Consider the following 19,207-nt stretch of genomic DNA (forward strand, 5'->3'; position numbering starts at 1 on the left):
TTGTCAACACTCCTGATGTGATCAACGCAAGCTAACAGTGTTTAACAACTTGCTTATAAAATTCCTGAGAAGCTCTCAGGTGTGAGTGCAAGCCTCCTCCCCAAACCAGTGAGCTATACCCAGAATCTGTACACTGCTAACCCCAAGGCTGCTCCCTGGTCCTGGCCACCAGCACACCTTCCTGGACCATTCTTCATCTCTTACAGGCTCTCCAGGTTCAGCTACAGTGATTCCGTGGCAATGGAAGTCAAACTGTGTCTTTCCTCTGCTTCTTCCCCTAAAGATCTGCATGACACTCTCTCCCTCTTTGAAGCTCTTTTTAAACGTCACTTTATTAAAAAGTCCCTTCCATAAACCACCCTGTATAAAATATCAGTTCCTTTCTCTCACTCTGTGTTCCCACAGCTCATAACCTAATTAAACTACAGAGGGAACATCTGACAAATACAGTCCAGCCACATGATCATGAGTTCACCAATACTCATAAACCACGGCCACAGTGTGCTCTCTGATATATTGTGATGAAAACAACACTTTTCCTCTGTGACCTTCCTCCCCAAAACCACTCCCCCAGTCTGTGTATGAGAAAAGCATCAGACAAATTGCAATGAGGGACATTCCACCATATACCTGAGCAGCATGCAAAACTGTCAGGCTGTTGCTATCAAGGAAAGTCCAAGAAGCTCTCACAGCTGAAAGGAGCCTAGAGAGACATGACAAGGACATGTAATGTGGTACCCTGCATGGAATTCTAGGACATAAAGGGACATGGAGTGAAAATTAAGGAAATCTCTTCTGGACTAAATAGTTGTATCTCTCAAATGCTCATGGGATTTGGAGGTGGGGACTTTGCAGATAATGAGATCATGAGGGTGGAGTCCTCATGAAGGGGATCATTGCCTTCATGAAAAGAGGCCAGACAGGCAGCTCACTCCATCCACCTGGTGAAAATACAAGTTGTTGGCAGTCTGCAACTTCAAAGAGAGATCTCATCACAACCCTGATCTTGGACTTCCAGCCTCCAGGACTATGAGAAATAAGTTTCTGTTATTTTGAGGCATCCAGTTTATGCTGTTTTGTTATAGTGGCCCAAGCTAAGACAAAATTAAACTATAGATTTTGGTTAATAACAATGCCCCAATATTGGTTCACTAATTATAACAGATGCAACAAATTACTGTAAAATGCTATAAATAGGGGAAACTGTATGCACCTATATATTGGAACTCTGTGTGATTGTCTCAGCTTTTCTCCAAATGTAAAACTGTTCCAAAAATGTAACTCTATTCTAAAAAAAAAAAAAAAGTCAACATCTTGTCCTCAGCTGGATCACTGCCCCTTGGAGGGCAATTCGAGGAAATGTGTGATAGGGAGATATCTGCGTTTCTATACCCAGATTTTATCTTACTTCACAGGTCTAAGGTTCCTCTTCCTTTCTCTGTCCTCTGTCCTCTGCTAGAGCTCACTCCAAAGCCTGACTCCCAGAGATCCCAGAAGAACCTGCTTCTCAGTCCCCCATGATATTCACTCTAAATGTTTCCAATTAGTGAAGCCCAGGTTAGATCAGGTGGAGTCAGGGAACTCTGCGTGCTTGAAGTAGGGTAGCTTTAAGACCTCAGTGGTGGATGAAGTTAATCTGTGTCCTGTTCCCAATCAAGTTGGGTGGAAGGGGCTCTGCAGAGGGTGGTGGATGCTGTGATACACCAGGCATGAGGAGATGGCCCTCAGCTGTCATCCCTCTTTGAGATGGCCTCAGCTGAGGAAATCCCCCATGCCCAAGGTCAAGCCTGGGACCTTGCCACATCCAGTGTCTCATCAACATGGTGATGGAGCCCCTTCCATCCTCGAAGACAAAAATCATCACCATCTCCAAAACTCTAACCTTTTTCCACACCATGTCTTTGAGCCTCTATGTCAGCAGGGGTAATCAGCTCACTTTAGGGTACAGGTTGAAATGGCATCTCCTCCTACTTCCCCACTATCTTGTCTGGATCCCCCATCCCTACTCCTGACACTGCTGCTGGCATTTACAGGGGAATGGGTCCTCAGGTGTATCTGCTGGGGACACCCCTATGCCTGTTTTCTGTGCTCTTTTCACCTGTTTACCTAGAATTTCTTGGGGAGAGAATTTTTCTGTCCTCCCCAGCATTTACATAACTAAATTGGAAGGGTTCCCAGCTCACAATAACTCCCAATGGCTGTGTCTGTCCCACACACTTTTGTTCTGGGAATGGGTGCACGCTAATGGCCACAGGCCTGAGCACAGCACACACATCAGAACTCTCATCCCCCAACCACTAAGAACAAAGAACGTGTCTTTTCAATTTACTACCATCATAGAGATGCTACCTCTCAAAGGACAACAAATGTTGGAGAACATGAAATTATAAAGCGGGACAAGAATCTACAATGCTTCCATCCAAAGATAATTCAATGTAAAAATTTGCAGTTTTTGTGCTCATGGAATATTGGCCAGAATTGGTCACTAGAGGTCTCTCTGGGTCAGTGATGGAAGCTGAATCCTGCAGGCTCTCCAGAGAACTATGAATTTCTGTCTCTACTTGCTGAAAATGTTAAATGAGCTGTGGAGTCTCTTCCCCAAGGCTGTTGGTCCAAATACCTAGAATAGCCAACTCAAGATTGATACCATTGGATTATAAGACTTCCAAGAAAGCTACAGTAATTGAAACAGTGGTATTGGTGAAAGAACTGACACACAGATCAATGCAACAGAATAGAAAGTCCAGAAATACACCCTCATAAATATAGCCAACCGGTCTTTGAGAAGGACCAAGACAGTCTTTTCAGCAAATGGTGAAATAAATAAAATCTTAAAAAAAAAAAAAACATACATAAAACACAAAAGTATAAAATTCCTAGTAGATACCATGGAAGAAAATCTAGATGATCTTTGATTTGGATTGCTTTTTTTTTTTAAACATCTATTTATTTATTTGACAGAGAGAGAGAGATCACAAGAAGGCAGAGAGGCAGGCAGAGAGAGAGGAGGAAGCAGGCTCCCCGCCAAGCAAAGAGCCCAATGCGGAGCTAGATCCCAGGGCCCTGAGACCATGACCTGAGCCAAAGGCAGAGGCTTTAACCCACTGAGCCACCCAGGGGCCCCTGGATTACTTTTTTTGATAGTATGACTTCATATCTTAAAGCAGTTTTAGGTTCACAATAGAATTGAGCAGAAGGTGCAGAGATTTCCCATGGGACTCCCATCCCCACACATCACAGCTGCTGCTATTATCAATATCTTCCACCAGAGTGATACATTTATTTAAAATTATGAACCTACACTGAAATGTCATTAGCATTCAAAATCCATAGTTCACATTGTGGTTCACGCTTAGTATTGCATAGTCTAGGGGTTTGATATCAACTTTTATTGTATTTTACGGAGTAGTTTCATTGCCCTAAGAATCTTCTATGCTCTGCCTTTTAACCTCCTTCTACTCTAACCCCTGGCAATCACTGATATATTTACATTCACCACATTTTGCCTTTACCAGAATGTCATATAGTTGGAATCATGCTGTATGCAGACTTTTCCTTTCAATCAATACTAAGCATTAAAGTTACCTCCATATCCTTTCAAGACTTGCTAGCTCATTTTTTTTAGTGCTGGATAATATTCCACTGTCAGGATGTACCACAATTTCTATATCCATTCACCTACTGAAGGTCTTCTTGGATTCCTTCAAGCTTGGCAATTATAACTAACGCTGCTATAAACTGCGAGGAGGAATCTGTTCCAGGCCTCTCTTCTAGCTTCTGGTAGCTTCAGACCATCCTCGAACTGTACATGGCATTCCCCTTTATCTTCACATCATCTTCCCTTGTGTATGACAGCTAAGCTGAGCTGTGCCTAAACTCCTGGTGCACAGAAACTATGAAATAATATGTGTTTTCTTAAACTATTAAGTTTGTGGTAATTTGTTATGCAGCAAGTTCCCCTGTTTACACAGCATCGACTGTGCTCCAGGCCATTCTATCATAATGCAGATACCCTTTCTGTACATGGGTTCCTTTCCCCTTATCCCATATACCAACCCAATTTTTAATTTTCATCAATTTGTGTCAGTACACGTTGCTAAAAGAGTATGTAATGAGTCTCCACCTTGAACTAGAACCAGACCCTCACATCATCTTGGACCAAAACAAAGAACATGAGAACTGAAGCCAATTTTCTTTCCAGGAACTTCGGGTCAAGACTTCCAGGTGCCCCAGCCTGAGAGTTCAGTTTCATTCAGAGCAGGAGAGACCTTGACCCTGGACTGCAATGTGTCTGCTCGCTCCCCAGCAGGGCCTGTCTTGTGGTTCTGGAAAATGGGCAAGAACAGCAAATAATCTACAGTTTCAGTGGAAACCACTGCCACTGAATACACCAAGTAGAAAACACAGAGGTCAATCAAACTCACTCTTCCATCTCATCAGTGGAATATAGCCCAAAGATGTGGGCACCTGTTACTGTGTGACGTGAACAAGAGGGCATCTGTGGGTGTCCAGTGGCTCTGTCAGTTCAGTATCTAGCTCTTCATTTTTGGTTCAGCTCATGATCTCAGGGTTGTGAGAATGAGCCCCGGGTCGGGCTCTCTCTCTCCATCTCTAAAATCAATCAATCAATCAATCTTTACAAGTAATAGGGCATCCTGACACAGCATATGGACCTCATCCACGCACCTATGTGTCTGTGAATGGTGAGTACAGCCTGAGAAACTCCATTTCCTTGGCTTGTAAAAATAAAATTTTCAAAACCTGAAACATGTACCAAATCATCACTATACACTGGATACTATGCCCCTTAACCCATGAACACCTTGTAGTTTGGGATTTTGTAGCTGGCCCTTCTAATAGTCATGGACCCTATCCCCATATTGAATCAAGCCATATTGACAAACCATGCTCTTCTTTGATGGCACAACCCCCCAAACTGAAACACCAGGCCAAAGAAACTAAAAAATAAAAGGATATTCAGTAGGTAAAGTGCAACCCAAAGTGTGCATTGCATGGTCCAAAAAGTTGGTGAACTGAGCCTAGAAGTCTGACTGGCCTTTCTGAGGTATAGGGACAAACCTGACCTCAAGAATATACATTGTATCTATTGTAGCCTGTTTTCTGACTCTCTACCCTTCACTCACAGTCCTTGTAGCCACAAGTTAGCTTCCGGATTTGGATGAAATCTCAACATGGATGTAGTTAGCCGCCAAGCCTACTTGCTCCTAAATCAAAACAAAGGGATCCTCAGGCAGACAGAACCTCTACAAGCCTTCACAATTCTACTCATCCATTTCTAAGTTTAATGTGATTGAGGCCCAGTGGCCAGTCACGAGGGGTCCCCAGTGCAGTCAGGGACCTGTACTTCACACAGAAAGTCAATGAGTGAGTGTGGTTTCCTATTATGACTTCTGGGGGGCCAGGAGACTAGAAGGAGGGGTCTTGTGTGTCATCCATATCCAGGTCTTGTTTGGAAAAGCTGTCCTGGAAGGGAAGAGTCACTCTTCTGGCACTTACTCTTTCGCTGGTCTGCCCTGGTCTACCCCCCAGCTCTGCTGTTCTCTTATTCTCTGAGATCCACCAGTGTTTTCTTGCCACTCCCTGAATTAATTACATTAAATGCAGTGAGATTAGTGTGTCCATATGTTCTGCTGGGAAAACTAGTCTTCCTCAGTAATGTTCTCTTCAAGTCCAGCTACATTCCATGCCATCCAACTGGCCATGGAAAAGTTACATATTTCCCTCAAGCTGAAAAATATAGTATGGGTGGCTTACCTGCCATTCTCTTGCATTTGACTGTGGTTACTGCAAGGACCACAATCTAGATATGCCTGCCCTTGGTTTAGTGTTAGAACTACACTGTGTATCTGTACGAAATTTATTGAAATATATAATATTTTATAGTATCTAAATATCTTTCAGATTTTCCTCATTCTGAGCAGATGGCCCATCTTCCAGGAGGCCCCCGGCATCCATGGTGGATTTCCTGCAGTAATTCTCTGCTTTCTCTGGAATATGTCAGTTCCCCCTATAGTGACAGTGTCCCAGTCTTCACTCCCCTTGGACTTGGTGCCTATTAGCTACCATGTGCAGAGATTCTATCCACAGAATGTACATCTCACGTAGGTAGAGAAGTGTCCTATGTTCAAGGGAGCCAAGCAACTCACATCCAAGCAGAATAGCGATGGGACTTACACTTTAGAAAGCTTGAATTTGCTGAATGTGTTGGGGCAGGAGTCCGAGTGGATCCTAACCTATAAGGTGCAGCATAAGGTGTAACCTCCCACCTAAGCCAACCTCTTACTGTCCACAGCAGCCCTCCACATACACGGGTCACTGGAAGCTCAGGTAAGCTCACATCTACTGCTCTGAGCTACTGGGTGTCACCCTTGTCTACTGAGTGCATAAGGTCTTTAAAGTCACAGAGTCCCATTTCCTGTCTCCTTCTGCCTAGTGGTAAGTCCAGAGATGCCTGCCCTTACATTTGTGGCTTTCCTTCTGGGCTTCAAGGTACTGGTGATGAGTTTCACAGTCACCTACATCTGCAGGTGGCAGAGCTATAACAGATGAGTTGGGGACAGGCCTCTCTCCATAAGGAGAGAGATCGTGTTCACTATCATAGGCTGATCAGAGGAGTCTAAGATGATGCCACTATTTCACACAGCACATATCAGGGGTGAATCCAGCCTCAAAGAAATGTTGAGAACAGTCTTGTTTTCTCTAAATGTCTGTAGGAGATCTCAGAGACTTCCAGCTGTCATGAATCCTGCAGTGCCCTGGAGTTTGAAGTCTTTTTTGTGATGTCACTTGAATCCTGGGTGTGGGTCCAAGATGTGAAGATGGGATGAAGGTCAAAGCTTTCAGCTCCAAAATTCAGGGAGTTCCCCCATATGCTGTTTCATAGGCCAAGTTTCATAGGACTTACTTTCAGAGTAAGTAACAAAAGTAATACTAAACTTTACTAATGGAGCTGACGAAGGACTGGAAGGCTTTAACTAATGGCACAGAATATTGTGGATGTGTTAGAGTTCATAACTCAGGCAGAGGGGCTGGGTTGTAGTGAGTAGGGTTCTTTTTTTTTTTTTTATTTCCACCATCAATCTCCTCTTGAGAGGGCCTGCCACATAGAATGTGCCCAAATTTTGCAAAATATTAACATTTTGCCATTGTAATCCTCTGTTTCTTCTAAAAACCCCACTCTAAAATTGCTGTTTATTATTCTCAAATTAGATTTTATTTTATAACATACTATAGGTACTTAAGCAATATGTAGTATTACTTTGCATGTTTCAAATTTTATATAAATGCTGTTATATATATATATACAGTATTCTGGAACTTCTATTCTTTTATGCTCAACACAGTTTGTGGGATTTTCATGTTGCTGTACATAGCTCCATTTTGTCAATTTTCCATGACTGTGTAGCTCTCTTATAAGAATATGCTACAACTTAGAAATTCTTCTCAGGATGGTATGAAAGCTCTGTCTGCTCTTTGGGTAATACAACTTTGCAAGAAATATTTCTCTCTGTGTGTCCATGGGCTCACATGGGAGCGTCCCTCCTGCTCCTCTGCTGTGGCCCATGCAGCAACAGTTTTAGTATCCCTTGGGAGCTTTTGTAATATAAAAAAAGGATTCAATTTTTTATGAAGTTTTGCTCTTTCTGTTTATCTTTGATCTAGCTTTATTCTTCTGAGCTCTGTGCTTGTGTGTGTTAGAGATGGTAGGAATGTTATTTTTTTTTCTCCCATTGAGATAAAGTGTCCAGAACTTACTGATTAGACAGCTGCCTTTGCCATAGAGCTGACTACTCCATAAATGTGTGATTCTTTTTGAAGGTCTTATTGCTATTGAACTACTTCTCTATCTCCGTCAAAAGTTCCCTGCCTTGAACATTGGAGTGCATATGGCCCTTCTTTTTACTCTGTATCTTCGGGGTAAATACCAAGTAGTGCAATTGCTGGGTCATAGGGTAGCTCTATTTTCACCTTTTTGAGGAAGCTCCATAATGTTTTCCAAAGTGGTTGCTCCAATTTGGATTCCCACCAACAGTGTAAGAGGGTTCCCCTTTCTCCTCAACCACTCTAGAATTTGTTGTTTCTTTTCTTGTCAGTTTTGCCATTTTAACTGATGTAAGGCAATATCTCAATGAGGTTTTGATTTGAGCTTCCCCCTGTGCCTAATGATGATGAACATTTTTTTATCTGTCTGTTAGCCATTTGTATGTCTTCTTTGGAGAAGTGTCTGTTCATGTCTTCTGCCCATTTTTTGACTTGGTTATTTGTTCTCTGGGGGTTGAGTTTGAGAAGTTCTTTATAGATCTTGGATACTAGCCCTTTATCTGTAGTGTCATTTACAAATATCTTCTCCCATTCTGTGGGTTGTCTCTTTTTTTGTTGTTTCCTTTGCTGTGCAGAAACTTTTCATCTTGATGAAGTCCTAAAAGTTTATTTTTGCTCTTGTTTCCCTTGCCTTTGGAGACGTGTCTTGAAAGAAGTTGCTGTGGCTGATGTTGAAGAAGTGACTGCCTCTGTTCACCTCTAGGATTTTGATGGATTCCTGTCTCATATTGTGGTCTTTCATCCTTTTAGAGTTTATCATTGATGCTGTTAAGAGAATGACTGAGTTTCATTCTTCTATATATGGCTGTGCAATTTTCCCAGCACCATTTATTAGAAGAGAGTATCTTTTTTCCATTGGATATTTTTTCTTGCTTTGTTGAACATTATTTGACCATGGAGTGATTGCTATTGTTGGGACTTTCAGTACTATGAACAATAGTAGTGAGAGTTGGCATCTCGTCCTGTTCCTGATCTTAAGGGAAAGGTTCTCAGCTTTTCCCATTGAGAATGATATTCACTATAGGCTTTAAATAGATGATTTTTATATAATTGAAGAATGTTTCCTCTATCCCTATATTCTGAAGGTTTTAATCAGGAAAGGATGCTGTATTTTGTCAAATGCTTTTTCTGAATCAATTGAGAGGACTATGTGGTTTTTGTCTCTTCTCTTACTTCTGTGTTCTGTCACATTTATTGATTTGCAGATGTTGAACCACCCTTGCCTCCCAGGGACAAATCCCTGGTGGTGATGGATAATCCTTTTAATGTACTGTTGAACTGTATTAGCTAGGATCTTGTTAAGAATCCTGGCAAACTGTGGAAGGAGCCAAGATGCCATTCAACAGACGAATGGGTAAAGAAGATGTAGTCCATATATACAATGGAAAACTACTCAGCCATCAGAAAAGATGAATGCCGAACTTTTGCATCAACAGGGATGGAACTGGAAGAGCTTATGCTAAGCGAAATAAGTCAGACAGAGAAAGACAATTATCATATGCTTTCACTTATTTGTGGAACATAAGGAATAGCATGGAGGACATTAAGGGAAGGAAGGGGAAAATGAAGGAGGTGGAGAATCAGAGGGGGAGACAAACAATGAGAGACTATGGACTCTGGGAATCAAACTGAGGAGAGGCAGATGAGGGGATGGGTTACCCAGTGATAGGTATTAAGGAGGTCATGGATTGCATGTGGCATTTTGTTTGTTAAAGGCAAACAATGGATCATGGTACACTACATCAAAAATGAATGATGTACTATATGGTGACTAACATAATGTAGTAAAAAAAATATTTAAAAAAAAAAACTTCCTCACCGTATAAGTCATGGGGATGTGAGAACAGCCCAGGGGAATAACAGTTCTTGAATAACACAGTGCGGTGACAGAGGGTGATTACACTTACTATGGTGAACATTGCCTAATGCATAGAATTTTCAAATTACTGTGTTGCGCATTTGAAAACATACAGCACTGTATGACAACTTTAATAATAAACACTTTAAAAAATATTCTAAAAATAAAACTTGCCTTTGTATGGAAAAAGAAAAAGACCCATGGATAATATGTATTTGACCAAGTGGTTTTTTAAATAATTTTTTATTTTTTATTAACAAAAAAATCATATAATATATTATTAGCACTGGGGGTACAGGTCTGTGAATCACCAGGTTATTCCACTTCATAATACACACCTTTCCCAATGTCCATAACCCCACCACCCTCTCCCTACTCCTGTCCCCCTGGGAACCCTCAGTTTGTTTTGTAAGATTAAGGGTCTCTTATGGTTTGTCTCCCTCCTGGTCTCATCTTCTTTCATTTTTCTTCTACCCTCCAACCCCCCCAGTTGCTTCTCAACTTCCTCATATGAAGGAGATCACATGATAATTCTCTTTCTCTGATTGACTTACTTCGCTAAGGATAGTACCCCCTACTTCCATCCACATTGTTGCAAATGGCAAGATTTCATTTCTTTTCATGGATGCATAGTATTCCATTATATATATATATATATATATATATATATATTACATCTTCTTTATCCATTCATCTGTTGATGGACATCTAGGTTCTTTCCATAGTTTGGCTATTGTGGACCTTGCTGCTATAAACATTTGGGTGCACATGCCCCTTCTGATCACTACATTTGTGTCTTTAGGGTAAATACCCAGTAGTGCAATTGCTGGATCGTAGGGTAGCTCTATTTTCAACTTTTTGAGGAACCTCTATGCTGTTTTCCAGAGTGGTTGCACCAGCTTACATTCCCACCAATAGTGTAGGAGGGTTCCCCTTTCTCCACATCCTTGCCAGTATCTGTCATTTCCTGACTTGTTAATTGTAGCCATTCTCACTGGTGTGAGGTGGTTTTGATTTGTATTTCCCTGATGCCAAGTGATGTGGAGCACTTTTTCATGTGTCTGTTGGCCATCTGGATGTCTTCTTTGCAGAAATGTCTGTTCATGTCCTCTGCCCATTTCTTGGTTGGATTATTTGTTCTTTGGGTGTTGAGTTTGCTAAGCTCTTTATAGAGTTTAGATACTAGCCCTTTATCAGATATTTCGTTTGCAAATATCCTCCCCCATTCTGTCAGTTGTCTTTTGGTTTTGTGAACTGCTTCCTTTGCTGTGCAAAAGCTTTTGATCTTGATGAAATTCCAATAGTTCATTTTTGCCCCTGCTTCCCTTGCCTTTGGTGATGTTCCTAGGAAGAAGTTGCTGTGGCTGAGGTCGAAGAGGTTGCTGCCTGTGTTCTCCTCAAGGATTTTGATGGATTCCTTACTCACATCAAAGTTCTTCATCCATTTGGAGTCTATTTTCGTGTGTGGTGTAAGGAAATGGCTCGGTTTCATTTTTCTGCATGTGGCTGTCTGATTTTCCCATCACCATTTGTTGATGAGACTGTCTTTTTTCCACTGGACATTCTTTCCTGCTTTGTCGAACGAAGATTAGTTGACCATAAAATTGAGGGTCACTTTCTGGACTCTCTATTCTGTTCCATTGATCTATGTGTCTGTTTTTGTGCCAGTACCATACTGTCTTGATGATGACAGCTTTGTAATAGCGCTTGAAGTCTGGAATTGAGATGCCACCAACTTTGTCTTTCTTTTTCAATATTCCTCTGGCTATTCAAGGTCTTTTCTGGTTCCATATAAATTTTAGGATTATTTGTTCCATTTCTTTGGGAAAAAAATGGATTGGATTTCAATAGGGAGTGCATTAAATGTGTAGATTGCTTTAGGTAGCATAGACATTTTCACAATATATGTTCTTCCAATCCATGAGCATGGAGGATTTTTCCATCTCTTTGTGTCATCTTCAATTTCTTTCATGAGTACTTTATAGCTTTCTGAGTATAGATTCTTTGCTTCTTTGGTTAGGTTTATTCCTAGGTATCTTATGTTTTTGGGTGCAATTGTAAATGGGATTGACTACTTAATTTCTCTTTCTTCTGTCTTGTTGTTGGTGTAGAGAAATGCAACTGATTTCTGTGCATTGATTTTATATATATATATATATATATATATATATATATATATATATATATTTTTTTTTTTTTATCCTGAATTCCTGTATAAGTTCTAGCAGTTTTGGAGTGGAGTCTTTTGGGTTTTCCACATATAGTATCATATCATCTACAAAGAGTGATAATTTGACTTCTTCTTTGCCGATTTGGATGCCTTTAATTTCCTTTTGATGTCTGATTGCTGAGGCTAGGACTTCTAGTACTATGTTGAATAGCAGTGGTGATAATGGACATCCCTGCCATGTTCCTGACCTTAGCAGAAAAGCTTTCAGTTTTTCTCCATTGATAATGATATTTGTGGTGGGTTTTTCATAGATGGCTTTAATAATATTGAGGTATGTGCCCTCTATCCCTACACTTTGAAGAGTTTTGATCAGGAAGGGATGCTGTACTTTGTCAAATGCTTTTTCAGCATCTATTGAGAGTATCATATGGTTCTTGTTCTTTCTTTTATTGATGTGTTGTATCACATTGATTGATTTGTGGATGTTGAACCAACCTTGCAGCCCTGGAATAAATCCCACTTGGTCGTGGTGAATAATCCTTTTAATGTACTGTTGAATCCTATTGGCTGGTATTTTGGTGAGAATTTTCGCATCTGTGTTCATCACGGATATTGGTCTGTAGCTCTCTTTTTTGGTGGGATCCTTGTCTGGTTTTGGATCAAGGTGATGCAGGCCTCATAAAATGAGTTTGGAAGTTTTCCTTCCATTTCTATTTTTTGGAACAGTTTCAGGAGAATAGGAATTAGTTCATCTTTAAATGTTTGGTAGAACTCCCCCGGGAAGCCGTCTGGCCCTGGGCTCTTGTTTGTTGGGAGATTTTTGATGACTGTTTCAATCTCCTTACTGGTTATGGCCTGTTCAGGCTTTCTATTCTTCCTGGTTCCGTTGTGGTAGTTTATATGTCTCTAGGAATGCATCCATTTCTTCCAGATTGTCAAATTTGTTGGCGTAGAGTTGCTCATAGTATGTTCTTATGATGGTCTGTATTTCTTTGGTGTTAGTTGTGATCTCTCCTCTCTCGTTCATGATTTTATTTATTTGGGTCCTTTCTCTTTTCTTTTTGATAAGTCTGGCAAGGCGTTTATCAATCTTATTAATTCTTTCAGAGAACCAGCTCTTAGTTTCGTTGATTTGTTCTATCGTTTTTTTGGTTTCTATTTCATTGATTTCTGCTCTGATCTTTATGATTTCTCTTCTCCTGCTAGGTTTAGGGTTTCTTTCTTGTTCTTTCTCCAGCTCCTTTAAGTGTAGGGTTAGGTTGTGTACCTGAGACCTTTCTTGTTTCTTGAAAAAGGCTTGTACTGCTGTATATTTTCCTCTCAGGACTGCTTTTGTTGTGTCCCACATATTTTGAACCATTGTGGTTTTTTTAAATTTATTTTTTATTTTCAGCATAACAGTATTCATTATTTTTGCACCACACCCAGTGCTCCATTCAATCCATGCCCTCTATAATACCCACCACCTGGTACCCCGACCTCCCACCCCCTGCCCCTTCAAAACCCTGAGATTGTTTTTCAGCGTCCATAATCTCTGATGGTTCACCTCCCCTTCCAATTTACCCCAACTCCCTTCTCCTCTCTAACTCCCCATGTCCTCCATGCTATTTGTTATGCTCCACAAATAAGTGAAACCATATGATAATTGACTCTCTCTGCTTGACTTATTTCACTCAGCATAATCTCTTCCAGTCCCGTCCATGTTGCTACAAAAGTTTTTGATACAGTATAGACTTTTTAACAATGTTTATTCTTCCAATCCAAGAGCATGGAATGGTCTTCCATCTTTTTGTGTCTTCTTTGGTTGCTTTCATGAGTGTTCTGTAGTTCCTCAAGCACAGTTCCTTTCCCTTTTTGGTTAGGTTTATTCCCAGTTAACGTATGGTTCTTGATGCTATAGTAAATGAATCAATTCTCTAATTTCCCTTTCTGTGTTTTCATTGTTAGTGTATAAGAAAGCAAGTGATTTCTATACATTGACTTTGTATCCTGGCACATTACTGAATTGCTGCATGAATTCTAGTAGTTTGGGGATGGAGTCTTTTGGGTTTCCATATGAAGTATCATGTCATCTGCAAAGAGAGAGAGTTTGACTTCTTCATTTCCAATTAGATACCTTTTATTTCTCTTTGTTGTCTGATTGCTGTTGCTAGGACTTCTAACACTATTTTGAACAAGAGTGGTGAGACTGGGCATCCTTGTCGTGTTCCTGATCTCAACGGGAAGGCTGTGAGCTTTTTCCCACTGAAGATAATATTTGCTGTGGGTCTTTCATAGATAGATTTTATGAAGTTCAGGAATGTTCCCTCTACCCCTATACTGTGAAGCGTTTTAATCAGGAATGGATGCTGGCTTTTGTCAAATGCTTTTTCTGCATTAATTGAGAGGACCATGTGGTTCTTCTCTCTTCTCTTATTGATTTGTTCTATCACATTGATTTATTTGAGAATGTTGAACCATCCTTGTTACCCAGGGATGAATCCCACCTGGCCATGGTGGGTAATCTTTTTAATGTGTTGTTGGATCCTGTTTGCTAGGATCTTGTTGAGAATCTTTGCATCCATATTCACCAGTGATATTGGTCTGAAATTCTCCTTTTTGGTAGGGTCTTTGCCTGATTTGAGGATCAGGGTAATGCTGGCTTCATAAAAAGAGCCTGGAAGTTTTCCTTCTGCTTCAATTTTTTTTTTTTTTGAAAGTAAGGCAAAGCTTTATTTTTATGCCAGGCATCAGAAGTCAGACTGACCGGTCAGGGCCACCTCCGAAGAGGGAAACCCCGTCCTGATCTCACAGGCTGGTTTTATAGGGCATGACCGCAGACCCAAGTTACGTGGCTTTTTTTTTTTAATTTTTTATTTTTTATAAACATATATTTTTATCCCCAGGGGTACAGGTCTGTGAATCACCAGGTTTACACACTTCGCAGCACTCACCAAAGCACATACCCTCCCCTAGTGTCCATAATCCCACCCCCTTCTCCCAAACCCCCTCCCCCCAGCAACCCTAGTTTGCTTCAATTTTTTGAAACAGCTTCAGGAGAAAAAGTGTTATTTCTTCTTTGAAAGTTTGGTAGAATTTTCCAGGGAATCCATCTGGTTCTGGGCTCTTGTTTTTTGGGAGGTTTTTGATCACTGCTTCAATCTCATACTGGCATAAAAACAGACACAAAGACCAGTGGAACAGAGTAGAGAGCCCAGATATGGACCCTCAACTCTATGGTCAAATAATCTTTGACAACGCAGGAAAAAAGTATACAGTGGAAAAAAGGGAGTCTCTTTAATAAATGGTGCTGGGAAAATTGGACAGCTATATGTAGAAGAATGAAACTTTACCATTCTCTTACACTGTACACAAAGTAAACTCAACGTGAGACAGGAATCCATCAGAATCCTAGAGGAGGACATAGGCAGTAACCTCTCCGATTGGTGCACCCACTTGAGAGAACAGTGTGGAAATTCCTGAAATTAAAAATAGAGCTTCCCTATGACCCTGAAATTGCACTACTGGCTATTTACCCCAAAGATACAGATGTCATGAAAAGAAGGGCCATCTGTACCCCAATGTTTATAGCAGCAATGGCCACGGTCACCAAACTGTGGAAAGAACCAAGATGCCCTTCAATGGAAAAATGGATAAGGAAGATGTGGTCTATATACACTATGGAGTATTATGCCTCCATCAGAAAGGATGAATACCCAACTTTTGTAGCAACATGGACGGGACTGGAAGAGATTATGCTGAGTGATATAAGGCAAGCAGAGAGAGTCAATTATTATATGGTTTCACTTATTTGTGGAGCATAAGAAATAACACAGAGGACATGGGGAGATGGAGAGCAGAAGGGAGTTGAGGTAAACTGGAGGAGGAGATGAACCATGAGAGACTATGGACTCTGAAAAACAATCAAGGGTTTTGAAAGGGAGGGGAGTGGGAGGTTGGGGGAGCCTGGTGGTGGGTATTATGGAGGGCATATGTTGCATGGAGCACTAGGTGTTGTGCACAAACAATGAAATTTGCTACACTGAAAAATTAAATTAAAAAAAAAAGAAAAAAGCAATGACAAGAAAATAAAAAGAAGCAATAAAAAAATAAAGCAATGCAAAACAAAAAATAAAATAAAATTGTTAGAGCTTCTTGTTGGACAGACCCTTGGAGTATGATATAGTGTCCTTCCTCATCTCTTAGTCTAGTCATTGGCTTAAAATCTAACCGATCTGATATAAGGATTGTCACTCCAGCTGTCTTTTGATGTCCAATATTTGATGTTTCAATATTTCTTGTAAAGCTCTTTGGGTGTTTACAAATTCTTTTAGTTTTTTTCTGTCCTGGAAGCTTTTTATCTCTCCTTCTATTTTCAATGATAGCCTAGCTGAATATAGTATTCTTGGTTGCATGTTTTTTTCATTTAGTGTCTGAATATATCATGCCAGTTCTTTCTGGCCTGCCAGTCTCTGGATAAGTCTTCTGCAAACTAATATTTTTACCATTGTATATTATAGACTTCTTGTCCCAGGCTGCTTTCAGGATTTTCTCTTCATCACTAAGACTTGTAAATTTTACTATTAGATGATGGGGCGTGGACCTTTTCTTCTTGATTTGCGGGGGGTTCTCTACGCCTTCTGGATTTTGATGCTTGTTCCCTTTGCCATATTAGGGAATTTCCCTACAATAATTCTCTCCAATATACTTTCTGATCCCCTCTATCTTCTTCTTCTGGAATCCCAATTATTCTAATGTTGTTTCATCTTATAGTATTACTTATCTCTCAAACTCTCCCCTTTGGTCCAGTAATTGTTTGTCTCTCTTTTGCTCAACTTCTTTAATCTCTGTCATTTGGTCTTCTATATCACTCATTCTCTCTTCTGCCTCATTTATCCTAGCAGTAAGAGCCTTCATTTTTTGTGTGCCTCATTAATAGCTTTTTTGATTGCAACTTGGTTAGATTTTAGTTCATTTTTTTTTCTTTCTAGAAGGGGCTTTTATGTCTCCAGACAGGGTTTCTCTAATATCTTCCATGCCTTTTCTGGGCCCAGCTAGCACATTGAGAGTAATCATTCTGAACTCTAGATCTGACATATTACCAATATCCATATTGATTAGGTCCCTAGTCTTAGGTACTGTCTCTTGTTCTTTTTTGTGTGGTAAGTTTTTCTGCCTTGTCATTTTATCCAGATAAGAATTTATGAAGGAGCAAATAAAATACTAAAAGTGTAGCAAAGAATTCAGGAAAATGTGCTTTAACCAAATCAGAAGAGACCTCAAATTGTGGGGGGAAGAAAGAGGGTAAACAGAAGTTTAGGGGAAAAAAATTAAGAAAAGAAAAAATATTTAAAAAAAAAATATATATATATATGGATGAGACTGGTGAATAAAACTGAATCACCCACTTAACTTTGGGAGTATTTTGGTCCCTTAGAAGAAACTACCTCCCAAAATTTTAAAGAATTATATATATATATATATATATATATATATATATATATATATATATACATATACACACACACACACATACATATACACACATACACACACACACATATATACACACACACACATTCACAGAAAATAAGGGTAAACACGATGAAAGGATGGAATATGACTATAAAGATGAAAAAATTTTTTTAAAATTTCTGAGAGGAGTTGATAATATAAGTTGGTTGGAAGAATAAAGAAAAAGAAAGTGGAGGGAATTTGCTCAGGCTGGAGACTAGAACAAAGCTCTGTCCTAGATTTAAGATATATTTTGATCTATTAGAAGAAGTTTTATCCCAGAATTTTTTAGAACAAAAAACCCTATGTGTATACAAAAACCAAAGTTAGATACAATGAAGGATAAAATATGACTCTAATAATGAAGGTTCAAAAAGATTTTTTTATGAAATGTATTGTTAAGATAAACTAGTTTAAAAACGTTAGAAGAGGAAAGAGTAAAAGAAAATTTTGCATAAGAAAAAATAAAATTAAAAAATTTTAATTAACTTTGCAAGACTAAAGAATCATGGGGAGAAAGCCATGAATTCCATACTTTGCTTTCTCCTCCTCTGGAATTCCACTGTTCTCCTTGGTAAGTGAATTTGGTCATGGCTGGATTTCTTGCTGATCTTCTGGGGGAGAGGCCTGTTGTAGTGATTCTCAAGTGTCTTTGCCTGAGACAGAATTGCACCACCCTTAATAAGGGCTGGGCTAAATAATCCGTTAGGGTTCACTTTCAGGAGCTTTTGTTCCCTGAATGCTTTTTGTAGAGCTCTGGAGGAAGTGAATGAAAATGGTGGCCTTCCAATCTCCGGTCCAGAGGAGCCAAGATCTCAGGGCCCCATCCCTCAGTGTGCCCTCGGAGAAAAGCACTCAATCACTTCCATCTCCCTGGCCTCCATCTGCACTCTGAGCTCACCCAGCCTGTGACCAAGCATCACTGTTTCTGGCACACAGCCCTACCTGGAGTCTCCAAACCCATCATCCCTGAACTCTTCCAGGGGAATCTCCCCTGATATTGTGGGGGTCTCTGCTCACAGAGCAGTGCCCTGACTGTGCCACGGATCACAGTTAAGGTAACCCCAAGTTGAGAGCTTACTCTTCAGCTCTGTCTCTGTAGCCAGCTTTCCTGCTCTAATACCTGTGAGCTCTGTGAAACTCAGACACCTGTGATCCTTCTATGACCCTGCAGGAACTGAGAACACATAGTCCCTGTGTTGGCTTGACCCCAGCTTAGCCTCTGGAGCAATGTCCCTCAGTGGAGCAGACCTAAAAGTTCTGATTTTGTGCTCCATTGCTCCACTGCGGGCCAGGAGCCAGACCCTTCCCTGTGGTCTATCTTCCCTCTTTGGATTCACTTCTCCTCAGGTCCTACCTTTCAGAAAGTGGTCGATTTTCTGTTTCTAGAATTGCTGCTCTTCTTCCCTTCGATCTCTTGTTGGAATTGTAGGTGTTCGGAATGGTTTGATAAACCATCTAGCTGATCTCCTGCTACCTGGTGTCATCTCAGCCTGCTACTTCTCTGCCCTGGCCAAGTGATTTTTTGACAAAGATTCCAAAACAATTCACCATCTTTTCAACAAATGGCCATAAATCAATTAGATACTTGTATGTTCAAAAAAGAAAGAAAGAAAGAAAGAAAGAGAAGTATCTTAACTATTTCTTTACACACAAAATTTAATATTGTCCTTTTTTACTGTGTTATGATAGTCACCATACAGTACATCATTAGTTTTTTTTTTTAATATAATTTTTTATTTTTAATAAACATATATTTTTATCCCCAGGGGTACAGGTCTGTGAATCACCATGTTTACACACTTCACAGCACTCACCAAAGCACATACCTTCCCCAATGTCCA

The 19,207-nt window shown here is 40.2% G+C and overlaps 1 protein-coding gene across 2 annotated transcripts in view; it reads left to right on the top strand.

Moving 5' to 3' along the window:
* LOC132022694 (signal-regulatory protein beta-1-like) overlaps window positions 1-19,207 on the top strand; it is a 39,886-nt gene that overhangs the window by 14,699 nt on the left and 5,980 nt on the right. The window contains exon 6 of one of the 2 annotated variants that reach the window (XM_059407930.1): window positions 4,202-4,833. The exons of the other annotated variant lie outside the window; for it this stretch is intronic. Within the exon in view, the coding sequence (XP_059263913.1) occupies window positions 4,202-4,203 (2 nt within the window). The 3' untranslated portion in view covers window positions 4,204-4,833. Of the gene's footprint in view, window positions 1-4,201; window positions 4,834-19,207 lie in introns of those variants that run through there. 2 annotated transcript variants of the gene reach the window in all.

This window comes from Mustela nigripes, chromosome 7 (assembly GCF_022355385.1).
Source record: "Mustela nigripes isolate SB6536 chromosome 7, MUSNIG.SB6536, whole genome shotgun sequence".
Taxonomy (NCBI): Eukaryota; Metazoa; Chordata; class Mammalia; order Carnivora; family Mustelidae; genus Mustela; species Mustela nigripes.